The sequence below is a fragment of the Pteropus medius genome, unplaced genomic scaffold, assembly GCF_902729225.1.
Source record: "Pteropus medius unplaced genomic scaffold, Ma_sr-lr_union100, whole genome shotgun sequence".
NCBI lineage: Eukaryota > Metazoa > Chordata > Mammalia > Chiroptera > Pteropodidae > Pteropus > Pteropus medius.
The window spans coordinates 21,907,045-21,922,464 of record NW_024344240.1 but is presented as its reverse complement, the minus strand read 5'-3'; the positions used below and the strand labels follow the sequence as shown (position 1 = coordinate 21,922,464).

The window sequence follows — 15,420 nt, the reverse complement described above, 5'->3', positions numbered from 1 at the left end:
AGGCTCCTGCCATTTGTTCCCACAGACTGCTGTGCTCTGCACCCCCATCCTTAGTCACAACTTACACCAAACTTTATCCTTTGTCTTCTTACTTAAGCAGCAGGATCTGAGGGGAGGCAAGGCTGTATTGATTGCTATTCTCCAAATTTAAGACCATATCTGTTGAATGAATGAATAAATGAAGGCATATGCACTTGGAATGCTGCAGGCAGTACTGTTCAGGCTCACTTCAAAATATAAAACACAAGTTGTCCAGAATCTAGAACCCAGAGAGACCGTGAGGGGAGGGGCTTAAGGGAGGGAGAAAAGGGGTCAGGATAGTAAGAGTATGCAGGTATTTTCATAATAGAGAAAGCTGAAAGCAGTGACACAATCATGAAGATTGCATTTGGGGCAGAGCTGGAGAGGGAAAGACTTGTTCATTGATGAGAACTCTAGATGTCGTCCACAGCCCCGTGTGCTTGTCCTTGCGCATAGCAACTTTCTGGATGCTTCCTTAGGACATTCTAGACTGCTGGAGTGAGGCAGTGCACCTTTTCAGGCTGGAGTTATAGTTTATGAATGAATAAAATGATATACCACCGTCCTCAACGATGAAATAACCACCTAATATGATGGCTTAGGAACACCCTAACATGGACCTAATATCTTATAGGTAGGGTGATCATATAATTCACCTTTCAATTAAGGACACTGTTGAGAGGGGGAGAGCTATTCATAATTATGCCAGGAAAACAAAAGTAAACTGTAACTTTCCTAGCACAACAGGAGGCTTGGTCACCCTTAGTGTACCCTTTTTCCCTTCTCACAGTGCCCCCCATCCTGCAGATGTAGAAAATGAGTCCGAGGGTCACAGTGTAAATATGTGGCAAAGTGGAGACTAGAAACTGGGCCTATTGTTGCCTAATTGAATGTCCTTTACACTGATCCCCACACAAGAGATGTTATTAGAAGTGAATGATTCCGTTTGCGCAGTGATTTCAGCCATGGCTGTGTGTCTACATAACCTGGGGGAAGATTTTTAAGTCTTGGAAAACTTTTACCCTTCTCATCCCTCCCCCAAAATACTGAATTCAAATCTCTAGGAGTAAAGTGAAAACATCCAGATTTTAATAAGTTTCTCCTGGACGCCTTGTTGGTGGATTAAGTTGAGAAGATTGGTTTAGATAATTAGTCCATGGCTAATGGACTCATCATAGAAATGAGACGTTTGGGCAAATTCTTACTTTTTGATGTTGATGTGGTAGTGGAGGAGGGAGAAATTACTTTCCTCCAATCCAAGGCTGGCATGTTTTTGAGGGCTACCATCAGAGGCAGACTACTAGGTTTGGTGAATCTAAGCCAGGGAAATTTCTGGAATTCTCACAAGGCATCTGATTAGGAGACAGAAGGAAACTGCTTGAATCCCCTTGAAGGTCTTTAAGAACAGAAGAGACACCTGTCTGAGCTGGTGTAGGTGGAAGTGGGGGTGAGAATGCTGTCAGTCATATACTGCTATTCTTCGCACACACTGGAGACTGTCTTTTGACAGTTTATTTAGATGTAGTTGGCAGGGAAGTTTCTGGGAGCAGGTGGACTTTGTCCTTAGACAGCAGTATGCCTTAGGGACCAGGAAGGCTGGCTGTGTTTGGGGATCCAGGATCTGAGGGGCACAGATTACATGTTCATGATCATTCAAGCCCTTCCAAATGCTCAGGCTGCTCTTCCCCATCCATGACCTTGAGTTTGCATTGATTTCCCACATGCACACACCGAATGCTACTCAAGTCTGTATTCAAACCGCTGACATTTGATCTAGCCAGTTTATTGAAAAAAGGCAAAGAAAGACAGACTCTTCAGCTCCATTAAAGTCGATCTTGGGATTTGAAAGATCTTAGAGGTCACCTGGTCTGATTCAGTGCATGATAAATTCCCAGTCAGTGGACCTCAGGGGCTTATGTGATTGTGAGACAGATCTAATTCTTTCTGGTGAATTAAAACTCTGCCTATTAGTAATTCCCCCTGAATAGTCTTTGTTCTGCCTCTAAAGCCACATATAAGACCACACATGTCTTTCCATGTGACAACTTTTGAAGCATTTGAGAGGCACTTCTCATATACTCCCCAAGTGTCCTCATCTTTAGCTCTCGTCCTAAGCAAAGAGGAAATCAGTATTAATGAGTTTTGCATCCCAGTGGAGGAAGGTAAAGGCCTGAAGGGCCAAGAACTTACTATAAGATGGGTCTTTGTATAGGTTCTAAAGCCCCTCAGTGTAACTGAATATCTATGGATGTAATGAAGCATCATGAGAAGTCTACTCTTTGGTTTTTCACCAGATAAATCATTTATTCATCCTTTATTTCTCTTTGATCCAGTTAGGAAGGCACAGCTGACACCCCTTAGCAGGCTTGGGCTAAGGGTACTAATTTTGGTTCTAGGGCAGAGAAGGAGGCAGGGAAAACTATTTGTAGGGCTGGGCTGTCAGTGGAACTGGGGAAACTGGGTTAGCTGTGGAGTTTGCATAAATGATGTCTTTTAAGGGAAGACAGGATGGCCTACTCTACAAATCTCTCCCCCACACTGTCTGAAAGTCTTTGCTCTGTCGAACTAATGAAAAACTAGCATTCTGAGATTCATTTGTGTTACGGAGTTTAGTTGGTAAGAGGGTATGTATTCATTCCTCTTGATATGAATTTGTAATATCAGCTTGTTCCCTTCTGATCCCCAGCCAAGACCCACAGTCTTGAGGGATGGGAATCTGATGGAAGGGGTGTCCCTAGGGCCGAGAGGGGAGTTCTAGTGGGGGTTTGGAGGCAGGCTACAAGGGTTGGACACCTTGTGTGCGGGTCAGACAGTCCCAGAAGAAACCCAGTGACTTGTAGGCAGATCCCCAGCCTCAGTTCTTTTGGAGATGTCTTCTCTGATACTTTTGTTCCACCTCCCCTGTCCCTCCCCCCTCAGCCCCCGATGCCCCCTACACCCCACTGGAAGCAGACTGTCTTCTACTTGGAAGATTACCTCACTGTCCGAAGAGGAGAAGAGCTCTACGGGACCATCTCCATGAAGCCAAATGCCAAAAATGTGGTGAGTGCTGAAGCAGGCTCTGTGTGGGCTGGAGTCAGAGAGGAGAAGGGACCGCAGAGCTGGTCCCAGGACCCACTCGCCCAGGTGCCTAAGTGCCCTGTGCACAATCAGAAAAGTTACCAGGGAGGCAGTGAGAAGCCAGGCTTGGATGTGACTAGACATAACTGAAGGACTCCAAGCTTGGCCCCTGAAAGCCAGGAACTAGACTTTTTCTAGGCACCATCTGGACTCTCAGCTTTGAACACAGCTTCACGGAGGGGCTTTGAGAACGGAGGCTGTTGCCATGGGTTTCATCTCATTTAAGACGAGCTGAGTCAGGAAATAAGAGCTTCTGAGGGTTTAAGCAGAGGAGCAACACAATCGGATTAGCATTAAACTTGAACCACGTCTGGCATAGGGGTCATGAGCCCCCCTCTCTACAGTCTGTTACTTCACCATTCTCACAATGATGGGGACAGAGGCTGTATGGCCTTTATGTAGTCATGTCTTACAGCGTGATGAAATCTCCAGCCATCCTGCTCCATCCTGTCTGGGATGTGAATTATCCTTTTGTCTAGTGTGTCCACTTCACTTCATCTCATCACGTAGGCATCACGTATCATCATCTCACATCATCAAAAAAAGAAGGGTTGGCATAATTCCTCCTGGACTGAGTGGAAATCATATAGTCATGGGAAAAAAATCTGGCTGCATTTGAATAGAACATGTTGGAACAACACTAATAAATTTCAGAGTGGATACGAAAAAGAAAAAAGTTTCTGGTGGCCTGGAGAAGTTTGGTTTACATTCCTTCAGCTGGCCTGGTGGGTTGGAGACCATGTGATTCTTTCTTTCTGAGCTACCCCAGGTATGGGCAAGTACACTAAGAGTCTACAGAATGCTTTGAGGATTATGACACAGAAGACTCAACCACCCCACTCTGTTTTCTCCCAGGATGAAATCAGAGGGAACGTTTTTATATTATAACAGGAAGGATTCAGGTTAGGAATCAAAGAACTTCCTGTGAGGATAATGAGGCACCAGAATAGATTCCTGAGGGTTGTTCGTGGGAACTCCTTAGCCAGCAAACCTTAGGAACACAGTAGACACCCATTCTTCTGCCAGCGGGGAGGGGAGCGATGCCGTGACTTCCTCCCACACTAATGCTGTGACCCTTTGCTCCTTCTTTGCAGCGAGACCTCGATTTCACAGTAGACTTGGATTTTAAGGGACAGCTGTGTGAAATATCTGTATCTAATGACTACAAAATGCGTTAGCACACGTGGGAAGCTGCAGAGAGTGAGCGAGAAAAAACTCTCACCTCAATCTGCAGCACTGTAACAAGGAATACTGTTTGCAGGACTACACGCTCGAAAACCAGTTTTAAACTCTGCCTTGAAGATTGGGGAACTCACTGGGGCTCCCGTGGGCCCTGCCACTGGACAGAGGACCTCCAGCTCCTCAGCTCTGCTCTGCGAGCCCTCCACAAAGGCTTTGCAGTCACTGACCAAGAGCGACCTCGAGTGCTGCGGCTGGGCCCGAGGCCAGAAAGTACCCATGTAAACCCATTGTCCTCCTTTACTGTGAATCTCCGGATCTTCCAAGTTTTGCATGCTGCAGGCATCTAGGGCAGATCGCTTCACTAGAACCTGGAGACTAGTATCTTTGATAGCATAAGCCAGAGTATCTGTCTGTGCGGTGGTGTGTGCGTGCGTGTGCGCATACAGCATATACAGTTGTTTCTTTACCCACAATACTGTATATGCATTGCATATACAACCATTGGGTACACTCATGTGTTCATTCAGGGCGTGTGTGTGTGCGTGTGCGTGTGGGTAGAATATATATTACTCTCAGAGGAGATTCTGTTGCTTTTGAATAGGAATTTGTTTTGTGATTAGCTCTCCCCTTCCTCATCCCTTACCAGATGTTAAGCATCTATGAAATTTTCTCTGTACTAGCTCTGGTCTCCTTTTGACTAGACCGTGGCTCTGAACCCTGAGCATAGTACCACACTCTGTGGGCACTCAATAAATGCACATGAGAGTGAAGCAGTGGGACAGCTGTATTCCTGGGGCTCTGGAGTGGGAGGGCTGGGGATGAAGTTAAAGGCAGTAATGGAACAGAAAATCAAAGGAGCAGCGCCTCGGTAGCTCCCTGCTTCCAGAAGGCAAGCTCTTCAGTAGAAGCAGCTGTAAAGTCAGGACTGGCTCAAGGGCATCTGCCCTGCAGACTCTCAGGGGGTGAGAAGAGGGTCCCAGAGCTGGGGCAGGGGGTTCGTGAACAAACCAAGAGTGCTCTTGAATGGGAGGCTGCATGTAACCTGGAGGGAAGCCGAGCTCACGAGCAGGAATCTGGGTTGTGCATGCTGTTGGGAGGGCCGGGAGAAAGCAGAAGATGGTGAGCTTGTGGTCCTGAGTCACTGGGGAGAGACTGGGGCAGGGTCCAAGGGCAAGGCCAGTGGAGGGACGCTCCTTCTTTAGGGTGCTGAGAGTTTGCAGCACCACATGGATGGTCTCCTTCTTCACCCTGGGCCAATATATGGCCTGGCCTGTCACCCTTTGCATCAGCAGGAGCCCACACACAGAGCCCAGGTGAAAGACACTGGGTCCTCGAGGTGGCACCCCGGTTTCCCATCACAGCTCCTTTCCCCAGTATGGCTGGCAAATCTCCAGTCCCCCCAACTTCTTCAGCTCTGCCACCTCTAAGATTTTGAACTCTAGTCTCATCGTGGAGAGGGAGAACCAGAAGAGAGACTTCTGTGGCTGGGAATGGTCACTTGAGGAAAAGATAGAGGCCTCACCTGTGGACAGGGACTCAGGTCTAGCTGACCTGAAGATTCAATTGCCAGGTAGCATGAGGGCCTGCCTCTTTGGTGTGGGGGAGGAACGAGGCCAGGTACCTGGGCCGTGGCGGTCTACCTGGCTATTCTGTCAATGTACGGTGGACCCTGGGCAAGTCATGCTGTATTCCTGGGCCTCAGCCTCTTCACCACAGAAACAGGGAGCAGGACCAAGTGAGTGTTCCATACTGTGACCTGGGGGGCCTTAGCCTTGTGGGAGGTGCCAGGGACAGAGTGGACAGAGCTGTGGGTCTCCCCTCTCCAGATTCAAAAGGAACAACATTTCCTTTCTGTTTTTATTTTCTTTGGGAAAAGAATTCACTGCCAAAAATAAAAATAAAATAAAGAAATGAAAAGAAACCAAGACGAAAACCTAACACCTTTGAAAACAACTTATGTTACAGACCCTGAAGTCCTCTTAGCCCTAATACCTTGGGGTCAGTGCTATCTTGGACCCTCCCCCCACTCCTCCCCCGACCCCACACCTGGTGCCATTTTACCTAAAGCACTTTCTGCAGCTCCAAAGCAGCCTTCGGGGCTTAGCTAGGCTCCTACCACTTGGCACAGGACCACATGTTCACTTGCCTGCATCTTTATGTTCTCTCCGGCCCCCATTAGCTCTAAAATATTCTCTCTAGAACCGTTATCATTCAGAAATGGGGAAAGGCTCCGTAGGCAGACAGGGGGTCTTTGTCTGAATTTTAAAAGGGGCCTTGTCAAGGAGCCTGTAGATTTGCGGATGCTCTGCTTAGCAGGCTGAGTGGATTCCACTTGCCCTTGGCCTGGGGTTTTGGGGTGGTATGCAAACTTCACAACAGTACTCAGGCCCTGAGAGAAGTGGCTGGGCCCCTTGGAGCTCTTGTTTTCCATGAGAGACCTTTAGCCTCAGTCCAAGTATGGTAACAGAATCTCTGTAGGATGGAAATACAGTGTCCTTTGTCAGACCTGGTAAAGTGTTTTGTTTTGGTTTGATTTTGGTCATTCTTTAGCTTCGGAGACAGGCCATCTCATCTCATCTCATCATCTCCCCTGGGAGAGACATTCTAGGGGCTGGGAAGGCAGAGGGGTCATTTAGAGGAAGTGATGGAGCTGACAGGGTCCAGGACACGTGGATGCAGAGGAGGCTTTGGCTTCCCTGGGGATGGCAGTGCCCTTGAAGATAATAACTGACTTCGGTGGCAATGGCCCCGCCCTTTCATAATTCTCTGGCATCTGTTTACTTATTGGCTTCCCCAAAGCCCTGGGAGAAGGCGTGGAGCTGAGACAGATCTGGGCAGCGAACACACGTCTTGCTCAACGTGCCCTCTGCTGCCTGTGCTGCTTCCTCTGAACCTGTGGCCTGGGAGGCCTCTCTTTGTGCCTAGAGAATAATACAGTGAAAATCGTCTAATGTTTTTTGTCCACATGTATTAGACAAGAAAAATAGAGAAACTTAGGAGGAGACCTCAGCAACTGCTGTGTTAGAAGAGGGAAGGGATTAAGAAAGGACATGGAGGTGAGGCCTCCAGAGGGCAGTCTAGGGGAACTCATTAGTGGGTTTTCACTGTGGTGAAAGTCAGAGATAGTGTTCCTTGGGAAGACCCTTTTAAAATTCAGCTCTGGATTCTGTCCCTTCTCAGGCAGTGGGCCCATTCTACTTTGCGGAGAATTCCATCCATGGATAGTGGGGCAAAATCCTACGTTGCCAGGAGCCAGCTGGGATGATGGTCCCCCAGGAGCTCTGTGTTTGGGGCCTGCTGGCATCCATGGCACCCCTGGAGGATGGGAGGCTGGCAGAGCAAAGGCCCAGCAGTCTTTTGAACCTCCACAGCCTTCAAAGGAGAAGAGGATCACCCTGGTGCTGCTCTCGCCCCGGGTCTTCGGTCCCTGCCAGGCCATCCTCTCTCTCTGCTCCTGGCTATAGGAGTGAAGCCCGCGAGGCAGGAAGGAGTGGTTCCGCAGTGGCCCCTCCCTCCTGCCCCTGGGAATGCTCCGTGGGACCTGTAATTTCTCTCTGATTTGGTGGAAAATAAGCAATATCTGCTTTGAGCATGTTCTGAATAGAAGTTGATATATGAGATGAGGTTTCAGCATGACAATAGAGATGCTATAAAAATGACCTCACTTATGAAACCTTTTTTCCCCAACTCCTTTTTTTTTTTTTTTTTTTTTGAGACTGTACAAAACCCACTAGTGACTTTTTCTTCTGTCACTCTTCTTCCTCTCTGGGAGAATGGCTCCCTTCCATTCCCAACCCTCCTTCTCCTCAGATCTGCAGTTGTGGTGCCTCCTTTGTGGTCTTATTTCGGTTGTTTGTACCTGAGTCACTCTGGGCTTGCTCTGAGGTCTGCTGCAGGCATGGTCTCGCTTCCCCACTAGACCACAAGCTCCAAAAGCAGGGCTTCCCTCTTTCTGCTTGTGTTTTCCCCTGAACAGAATGGAAATGCAGATGGGAGATCACAGGGGCACAGCTGACCAGCTCGACTTCTGTGAAACATGTTCCAGGAGTGAGTCTAGGACCACCAGGCTCCTGGCCCCAGTCTGTCTGTGTCCCTCAGGAGATGCCAACATTTTCTTTTCTCTTGCAAAAGCCACTCCATGAAGGCCATCTCCCCTTTGCTAGGCTCTACCTGGTCTCCTCTGTAACCTTCCTCTCCTCCTCTAGGCTGAGCCTGGCTGCAGATCTCAGTAACAGGATGATTTAAGCCAGAGATCTCAGCCCATCCCTGTGCCCTGGGGTGGTCACCTGGTCAAGGAGTTTGTGCCTGGCCTGTTGCTAGTTCCAATCATTGGGTATCTTCCTTGCCTCGATCTCTTGTCTTTAAGTTCTAAGTCCCATGTAGTATGCGAGCTTTTTCTTGCACCCCACCCCCTCCCACCCTCTGTCCTACTACACAGAGGGTCCCCAGCCTGGCTTCTGGAGCTCTCTTTCTAAAGACAGATTTTTCTGGATCCCTGCTACCTGCCTAGAGTCTCAAATGGCACCTCCCTGCACACCTAGTCTGAGTGCTATCCCACCTGTGAGGTCCCCTAACTAGCTTTAGATCCTCAGGCTGTCGTGTGTTGTGTCCAAGCCCTGGGCCTGTGGTCTTGTGACTGCCAGGATAAGCCTGACTTCCTGAGGATGGGTCATCTCCTCACACCTGTTTGACCACAGTCAATGTACCTGGTTCTACATCTTGAACCTTCCAGGTTGCCCTGTCCCAATCCGTTGGAAGCAATTGGCCCATATTTAACTAAAGCTCAGTGATCAAACATTTATTGGATAACTAATGGACTCCAGGCTCTGAGCTGGGCATAGCAATACAGCAGAGTCAGCAGGCACTGTCCATACCCTCACTGCACACACTGCCTACTTGTCAGTCTCTGGGCATGCTAGGCCTGTTCTTTCCCCAATACTGAGAAATTTATTCCCTCAGCCATGTTCCCTACCCACCCCATGCTACCCCATCCCATCCAGTGAGCCATCCACAGTCTTAGCCTAGCTCAGTGAAACAAGCTGTGTCAGGGTAGGTGATGAGGCATGTTGCTTCCTTAGCATCTGTCAGTCATTAAGCCTGTGAAAGAGAAGGAGAGTATGCCTGAATTCTCCACTATCTGAGAAATCCACAGGAGGGCCCAGCCTGTCATTTTCAGAGAAGGAGGCCTAGGACCCCTTTTTACTAGCAATAGGTCATTTCTCACAGCAGAAGTGAAAAGCGCCTTTCCCAACCACGAGGCCATAGCTAACACCTCAGCCTCAAGGGCAGCTAGAGCAAAGTGGGCAGAGAAAAATGCCCAGGAGACTGGCTCACTAGACCAAGACCCCTGCTGTGCCCACCTCTGAAGGCAAGTGGCAATCACTGGATAACTCTGCCACATGACACAAGGTTTGGAGCCAAAAGACCAAGTCAAAGCCCATCATTACTACTTACTATGTGACTTTGGGTATGTCACTACATATCCGTGAGACTCAAAAGGAGATGACTCAGATGAAATGAAAAAAATATAAAACATCTTTAGAAACTGTAAAGAATGATGAAAATTCCAGTTATAATTGCTATTGTAATAATATTTCTGCCCTGTATTCTAAGTCTTTTATTGAGAAGCACATCTGGATGCCAGTACCTGAGGCCTATGGGCCCTGAGTGTCATGGAGGACAGCAGGAGCTGCCATCCCAGCCTTGGTCAGCAGCCAGCGAGACACCGAGCCACAGGCTTTGGCCCAGTGTTTGGGGGCAGCACTGTAGGTGACACATACGCAGAGTTTTTTCAAAAAGCCCTGGGTTAAAGTGGTCTGTTTCATGGCTCTCTTCATTAGCTCTTTAAAGTCTTCACAAATGTCTTGTAGAGCTCTTACTGTCCATCTCCAACCCTCGGGCAGGAAATGACTGACAGGCATCCAAACACATGACCTTTCACTGGAACTAAGAGAGCCTCTGGGCAGGGCCTCATTTTCTGGCTCTGTTGACCTGCATTTCTAATCACAAGGACTTCCTGGTCATCTTGGGCCGAGCCTAGTGTCTCTGTCTAGTGCCCGTTCACATCTCGCGGAGAAGAGCAGTAGTAATCCAGAGTATTCACTTTATTTTGGAATCCAACACATGCTGTCTTTCCAAGGAGAATTTTTCCTCTTGTCCTATTTGGTTTCGATCAAGTATATGTTGAGTTTGTGTACTCAGAGCACCGAATCTCTTTGATGGTCAGAGGTAGTGGCTCTGAAGCACATTCTGAGGACCGGCAAGAGGGGTGAGGTGGCACCAGGCTGAGAACCTCATCTTGACTGCAGTGACAGCTACATGGATGCTTGAGAGTTGTCTGCTACATTTTTAATAAGAAATAACCAGTCAACTCCCTACAGTCATAAATTGTCATTAATGTGACAGAGACAAGTGCCATTATGGCATTGTGAGTCAGAAGGCATTAGAAGAACAGGACATTAGGGATCCTTCTCTGTGCCCAGGGCAAGGACTGAGCCTCCCAAGAGGATATCTGTGCAGGAAGGAAAGAGAAAACCTAGAGATGTGGAAATATTGTGCTGCACAGAGCTACATGGCCTATGAATAACATGTGACCACGAAACATGGAAGATCTTTTTGGGGGCAAAAACAAGGGTATATTCACTACCTGTTATCCAGAGGCTGGGTATGGCTTTCAGATCAAGCATGGGGTGCAATTTCCTCTTCAGCACAATGGCTCCAGTTCTGGTCCCAGTTGGAAGCAGAGCTAAGTGAGCTGTCTCTCCCAATTTCCTCCCTTCCATTAATATTTCTTGGTCCCTCCTACATAGCAGACACTAAGCTAGGCACTGAGAATACAGTAGTGAACACAAAAGACGCCAGTCTGCCCTCCTGGAATTTACAGGTTGCTGGAGGAGCCGATCCTAAATGAGAGTGATAAATATTATAAAAAATGAAAAACAGAGGCTGGGGGAGTAAGAGACTGTTAGTAGATCAAGAGAACCTCTCTGAAGATGTGACTTTAAGTGTGAAATAGCAGAAGACGAGGGGAGGGGCTGAAAAGGGAGAGATGACATGTGCCGAGGCTGAGCCCAAAGGAGTCTGGAGAGTGTGGCACATCTGAAAATTCAAAAAGACCAGAGAACAGGAAAAGGCGAGCGGCCAGGGAGAGCAGTGAGAAGAGAGGCTCAAGGTGCCAGGGTTCACGGTCAAGAGCCTCGAGAACTGTGTCAAGGAAACTTTTTCCTTGGGCAGCAAGAAGACATTGCCAGGTTTTAATGAGAAAAGTGACAGGACAAGATTGGCATGCCATACATGGTCACCGTCTAATGAGCTCAATGTGGCAGTTGTTTCCCCTGAAAAATGGCAGTAGACTTAACCCATTGCCTACTTCGGAAAATCAGCCACAGAAAAGATAAATGTAAAACTGTTAGAACCTCTAGGAGCCACAGTGGAGGATGGAGACGAAGGCTTCCTTGGGTCGCTGTTATGGAAAATGACTTGAATACAGATTGCTTCATTGTAGGATTGCCTCATTCACCAGTTGGAAATCTGCAAAGGGGCAATGTGTGCAACTCTGAGATCATTTGCATTATCTTTTCTGGTGTCATGTCATACTGTTCTTCTCACAAGGACAGCTTTCTCTCAGCTCAGAGGATGTTTTTGTCTGAAAGGCGGAAGGACGTTAGCCCAGTCTGTGTGAGACTGGATCTGCGTTTTGGGACTGTTGTGCTGTCTTCCAGCCACAGGCAGCTGTTTCCAGGGGAGCATAATGCTCAGCATCACTTTCAGCTCATAGACATATTCTTGAAGCATCTTTCAGTGGCTCTGTGGGTCCTAATGGGTTTCTGATATTATGACAATTGCTTTCTGGCCATGGTTGGTTAGCCCAGTAGGCTAGAGCATCACATTAGAAGCCAAGGTCACAGGCTTCACGGGCTCACTGCTTGGTTTTATGGTCATGGATGAGGCCTTGAATTTCAGCCAGCCTTGGGAATAAACAGACCTAGAGGCAAAGCCTGGCTCCTCCAGGCAATGGATCTGAAAACTGCAGTGAGTTTCTGGAGTTCCCTGTTCCCATGTGACTTCTTCCTCTGATGATGACAACACCTTTCTTCCAGGGTTGCTGAAAGTATTACATGAGATAGCATTAGATGGCCGCTAACACACCCATGCAATGTGCGGCACATGGCAGCTGCTTATAAATGGCTTCAGAACTGAGGGGCCCAGGTGAGAAGGAGCAGATGACTCTAGACTCTGCCAGGAAGGGAGGGAGAAGCAACTACAAGTGGAGTCTCTGCCCACAGTTCCAATTGAGAGTTTGCCTCAAGGGGCCAAAGAGAAAAGTTGGGATCCTCTGTTGCTTTGAAACAGTTCTGAAGGTAGCCTTGGAGATGCCTGGATTGGAGACACAGTGGGATATCAGAGCAGGGCGAGGGCTTGTGGTACCCTGGGCCACCCACTGAGTGGTGCGGACTTGGAATGTGAGCTCACACCTAGCCACGGGGGCAAGAGGCTTTCTGTGGTGTCTGGTGTCTTAATGGAAGACCAGCAGTTGGGAGAGCGAAGAGGAGAGGAGCTCGGGGCACAGTGGAATGTGGACTCGAGATGGAGGACCGAGTTCAAACCCCAATTCTCCCACAGCTGGCTGAGTAACCTTGATAGCGTCAGTTAGCCTTACACTGCCTCAGTTTCCTTTAGCTATAAGCTGGTGATGAGCCCATTATCTTCCTCAAAGGAAGGTGGTAAGTGTCAAATGTGAACAGTACCACAACTCATGTGGGAGCTGTTACTATTGTGACTACCAGCCACGGCTCTAACTTACCCCAGGCTGTGAGCGACTCTGAACTTGAACACATTGGCCCCTCCCAGGCTCGCACTTGGCTCCTTTTGCCTCTAGGAGAATATTTGTGCCCACGCTTATCAAGCTGTAGTATCAGCATCTGTTTTGGGGTCTGTCTCCCCCCCGCCTCCACCCAGGCTGTGATGTCCTGTGGGGAAGGTTCTGCATCTCATCTAGGCTTGTATTTCAGTTTCAAGTACAGTACTGGCCCATCATAGGTGTTCAGTAAACACTTGCCAGATGAGCAGATGATGACGTGCTGCTTTGATGCTTCTGTCAGTTGCCGGTACGCCTGCTGTTCCTGCTCTGGGAACCTACTGTGTGGCTTTGAGGTGGACACTCTCCCCATCCAAGCCTCAGCGCTGTCATTTGTGAAATGAAGATACTAGCTCACAGTGGTCTCTGGGTCCTCACCCAGCTTGAACACTGTGGTTTTCTGACTCTCCAGCTCCACGGCTCTTATTTGTGAACCTGAACTCAGAACTTCCTTCCTCTGACTTTTTAGTAGGGGAGAGTAGAATGGCTTCTGGGCTTTCGTGGGGTGGGGGTAGGGTCAGGATTCAGGATGAGAAATAAAGGCTGAGGAGGAAATGAAGTTCCTGCCGGGAAGGCAGAAAGACATCCTGGAGGCTTTGCCAATGAGCAGCCAGAGGAAATGGGAGAGCAGGCCAGGATGCTGGGTTCCTCCAGGGGCTTGACTAAAGTTCATTAGTCTGTGACTCGGCTGAATTGGGACTATCTCTTGGAAAATCATTTTAATAACTGACAGGAAATGGAATTAAGGATGCTGGCTGCTGGCTGGCCAGGGCTGGGTGATTCTCATCAAGGCAGGGAGTTAATTTGGCTCTGCTAATATTGCCTATTGATTATCTCCGATTAGCTTCTCTTTCATGTGTCATCACTCCCAAGTGTTTCTCAGGAGTGGGCCTTGGAGATGTGGGCTTCTGAGAAAAGTTAGGAGAAAGCAGAGGGAGTAGCGCTTGGCAGGTGTACAGGCTCAGGGGAGGCCTGGGAGAGATAAGTTGCAGATGGAAGCTAAGGGCAAACAGTGTGATGGTGTCTAAACACAGTGGGTCTGGCCCCAGACTGCAGGGGTCCTGGACCAGAGAAGTCCTGGCTCACTAGCTGTGATCTGGAGGAGGGCCTCACGCTCAACGGGCCTCAGTTTCCACAGGGAGAAAATGATCCACAGTTGGTGTTGTGGAAGAGACTTGGAAACTGTAAAGCGTCTACACTTACGGTTTTCTGTTATTCCCTCCAATTCCACAAGCACAGCTGCCTTTGATTATTCATGTGCCTGAAGGAAATGGTGGCCTGGAGAATTCAAAGTTGTGGATGATACAAAGTTTAATTTTATTTGATTTGAGGTTTGCAGTGTATAATCCCTAAATTCCCACTTTATTCTGAGAAATCCCCTTTCCTAAGGCTCTCTGAATTTAATTGGAAAAAACTCAGCGTTATGATTTAATAACTTAAAGTAGGGGGTAGAGAAGTATTGGGTAGCCTGGAAATATACTAGACTGTAAGAAGACAGAGAGGGGAGGCTAATATTTAAAATATGGCCTGGCTCATAGACAAGCATGGGATACAATGAGAGCTGAGGTTGGTTGGTAGTGAGGTGCTTTCTTCTTCCCTCCTCCCCACACCCTGGGCCCACTCTCACTGTCTGTTCCAGGACTAGAGTAATAGATCCTAATTTGTCTCCCTGCTTTCCGTCTTGTCCCCATCTTTCCAGTTCACTCTCTTTAAATCCAGTTACAAACCTTGTCACTCTCTTGTTAAAATCCTCCCAAAGGCTCTTAAATGTCACCTATGGGATGGCATTTAAACCCCTTCTGATCCAGGAGGGAGGCTCTCCAGTTTTTGCCACTTCTGTTTACATCTCCCATTCTTTCTTGAAGCCCAGCTCCACTCCCACCCCAGACTCCTCACCCTACACTCTGCTTCAGCCACATTGGCCTCAGCCCAGCACTGACGGGTCCCCACACCAGCTCACTCTCTTGCTGCCTTTCTCTCCCCTTGATATTCCTGACTGTTGAGTTGCATGCTTTGTTAAAACGTGTCTGCCCCCATCCACCCTCTCCCGAAACCCAGAGGCAACTTAATCCTGCTAACTTCTCATTTGCCATAACATTCTACACAGTCTCTCTCTTTTTCTACCCTTTTAATAGTAGAGCTCCTTCACTGGCTTTGAGCTCTTTTATTTAAAAAAAAAAATTCTAAAGATAGTGTATTCCTTGGCACAATGGCACATATTCAAGCTTTGTGGGAAGTAT

The 15,420-nt window shown here is 48.2% G+C and overlaps 1 protein-coding gene across 1 annotated transcript in view; it reads left to right on the top strand.

The window, feature by feature from the left end:
• Positions 1–4,336, top strand: part of PRMT8 (protein arginine methyltransferase 8) — an 87,248-nt gene extending 82,912 nt beyond the window's left edge. The window contains 3 exon segments of the mRNA XM_039869127.1: positions 2,941–2,960; positions 2,962–3,063; positions 4,236–4,336. Coding sequence (XP_039725061.1) covers positions 2,941–2,960; positions 2,962–3,063; positions 4,236–4,319 — 206 coding nt within the window. The 3' untranslated portion in view covers positions 4,320–4,336.
• Positions 4,337–15,420: the final 11,084 nt, after the last annotated feature.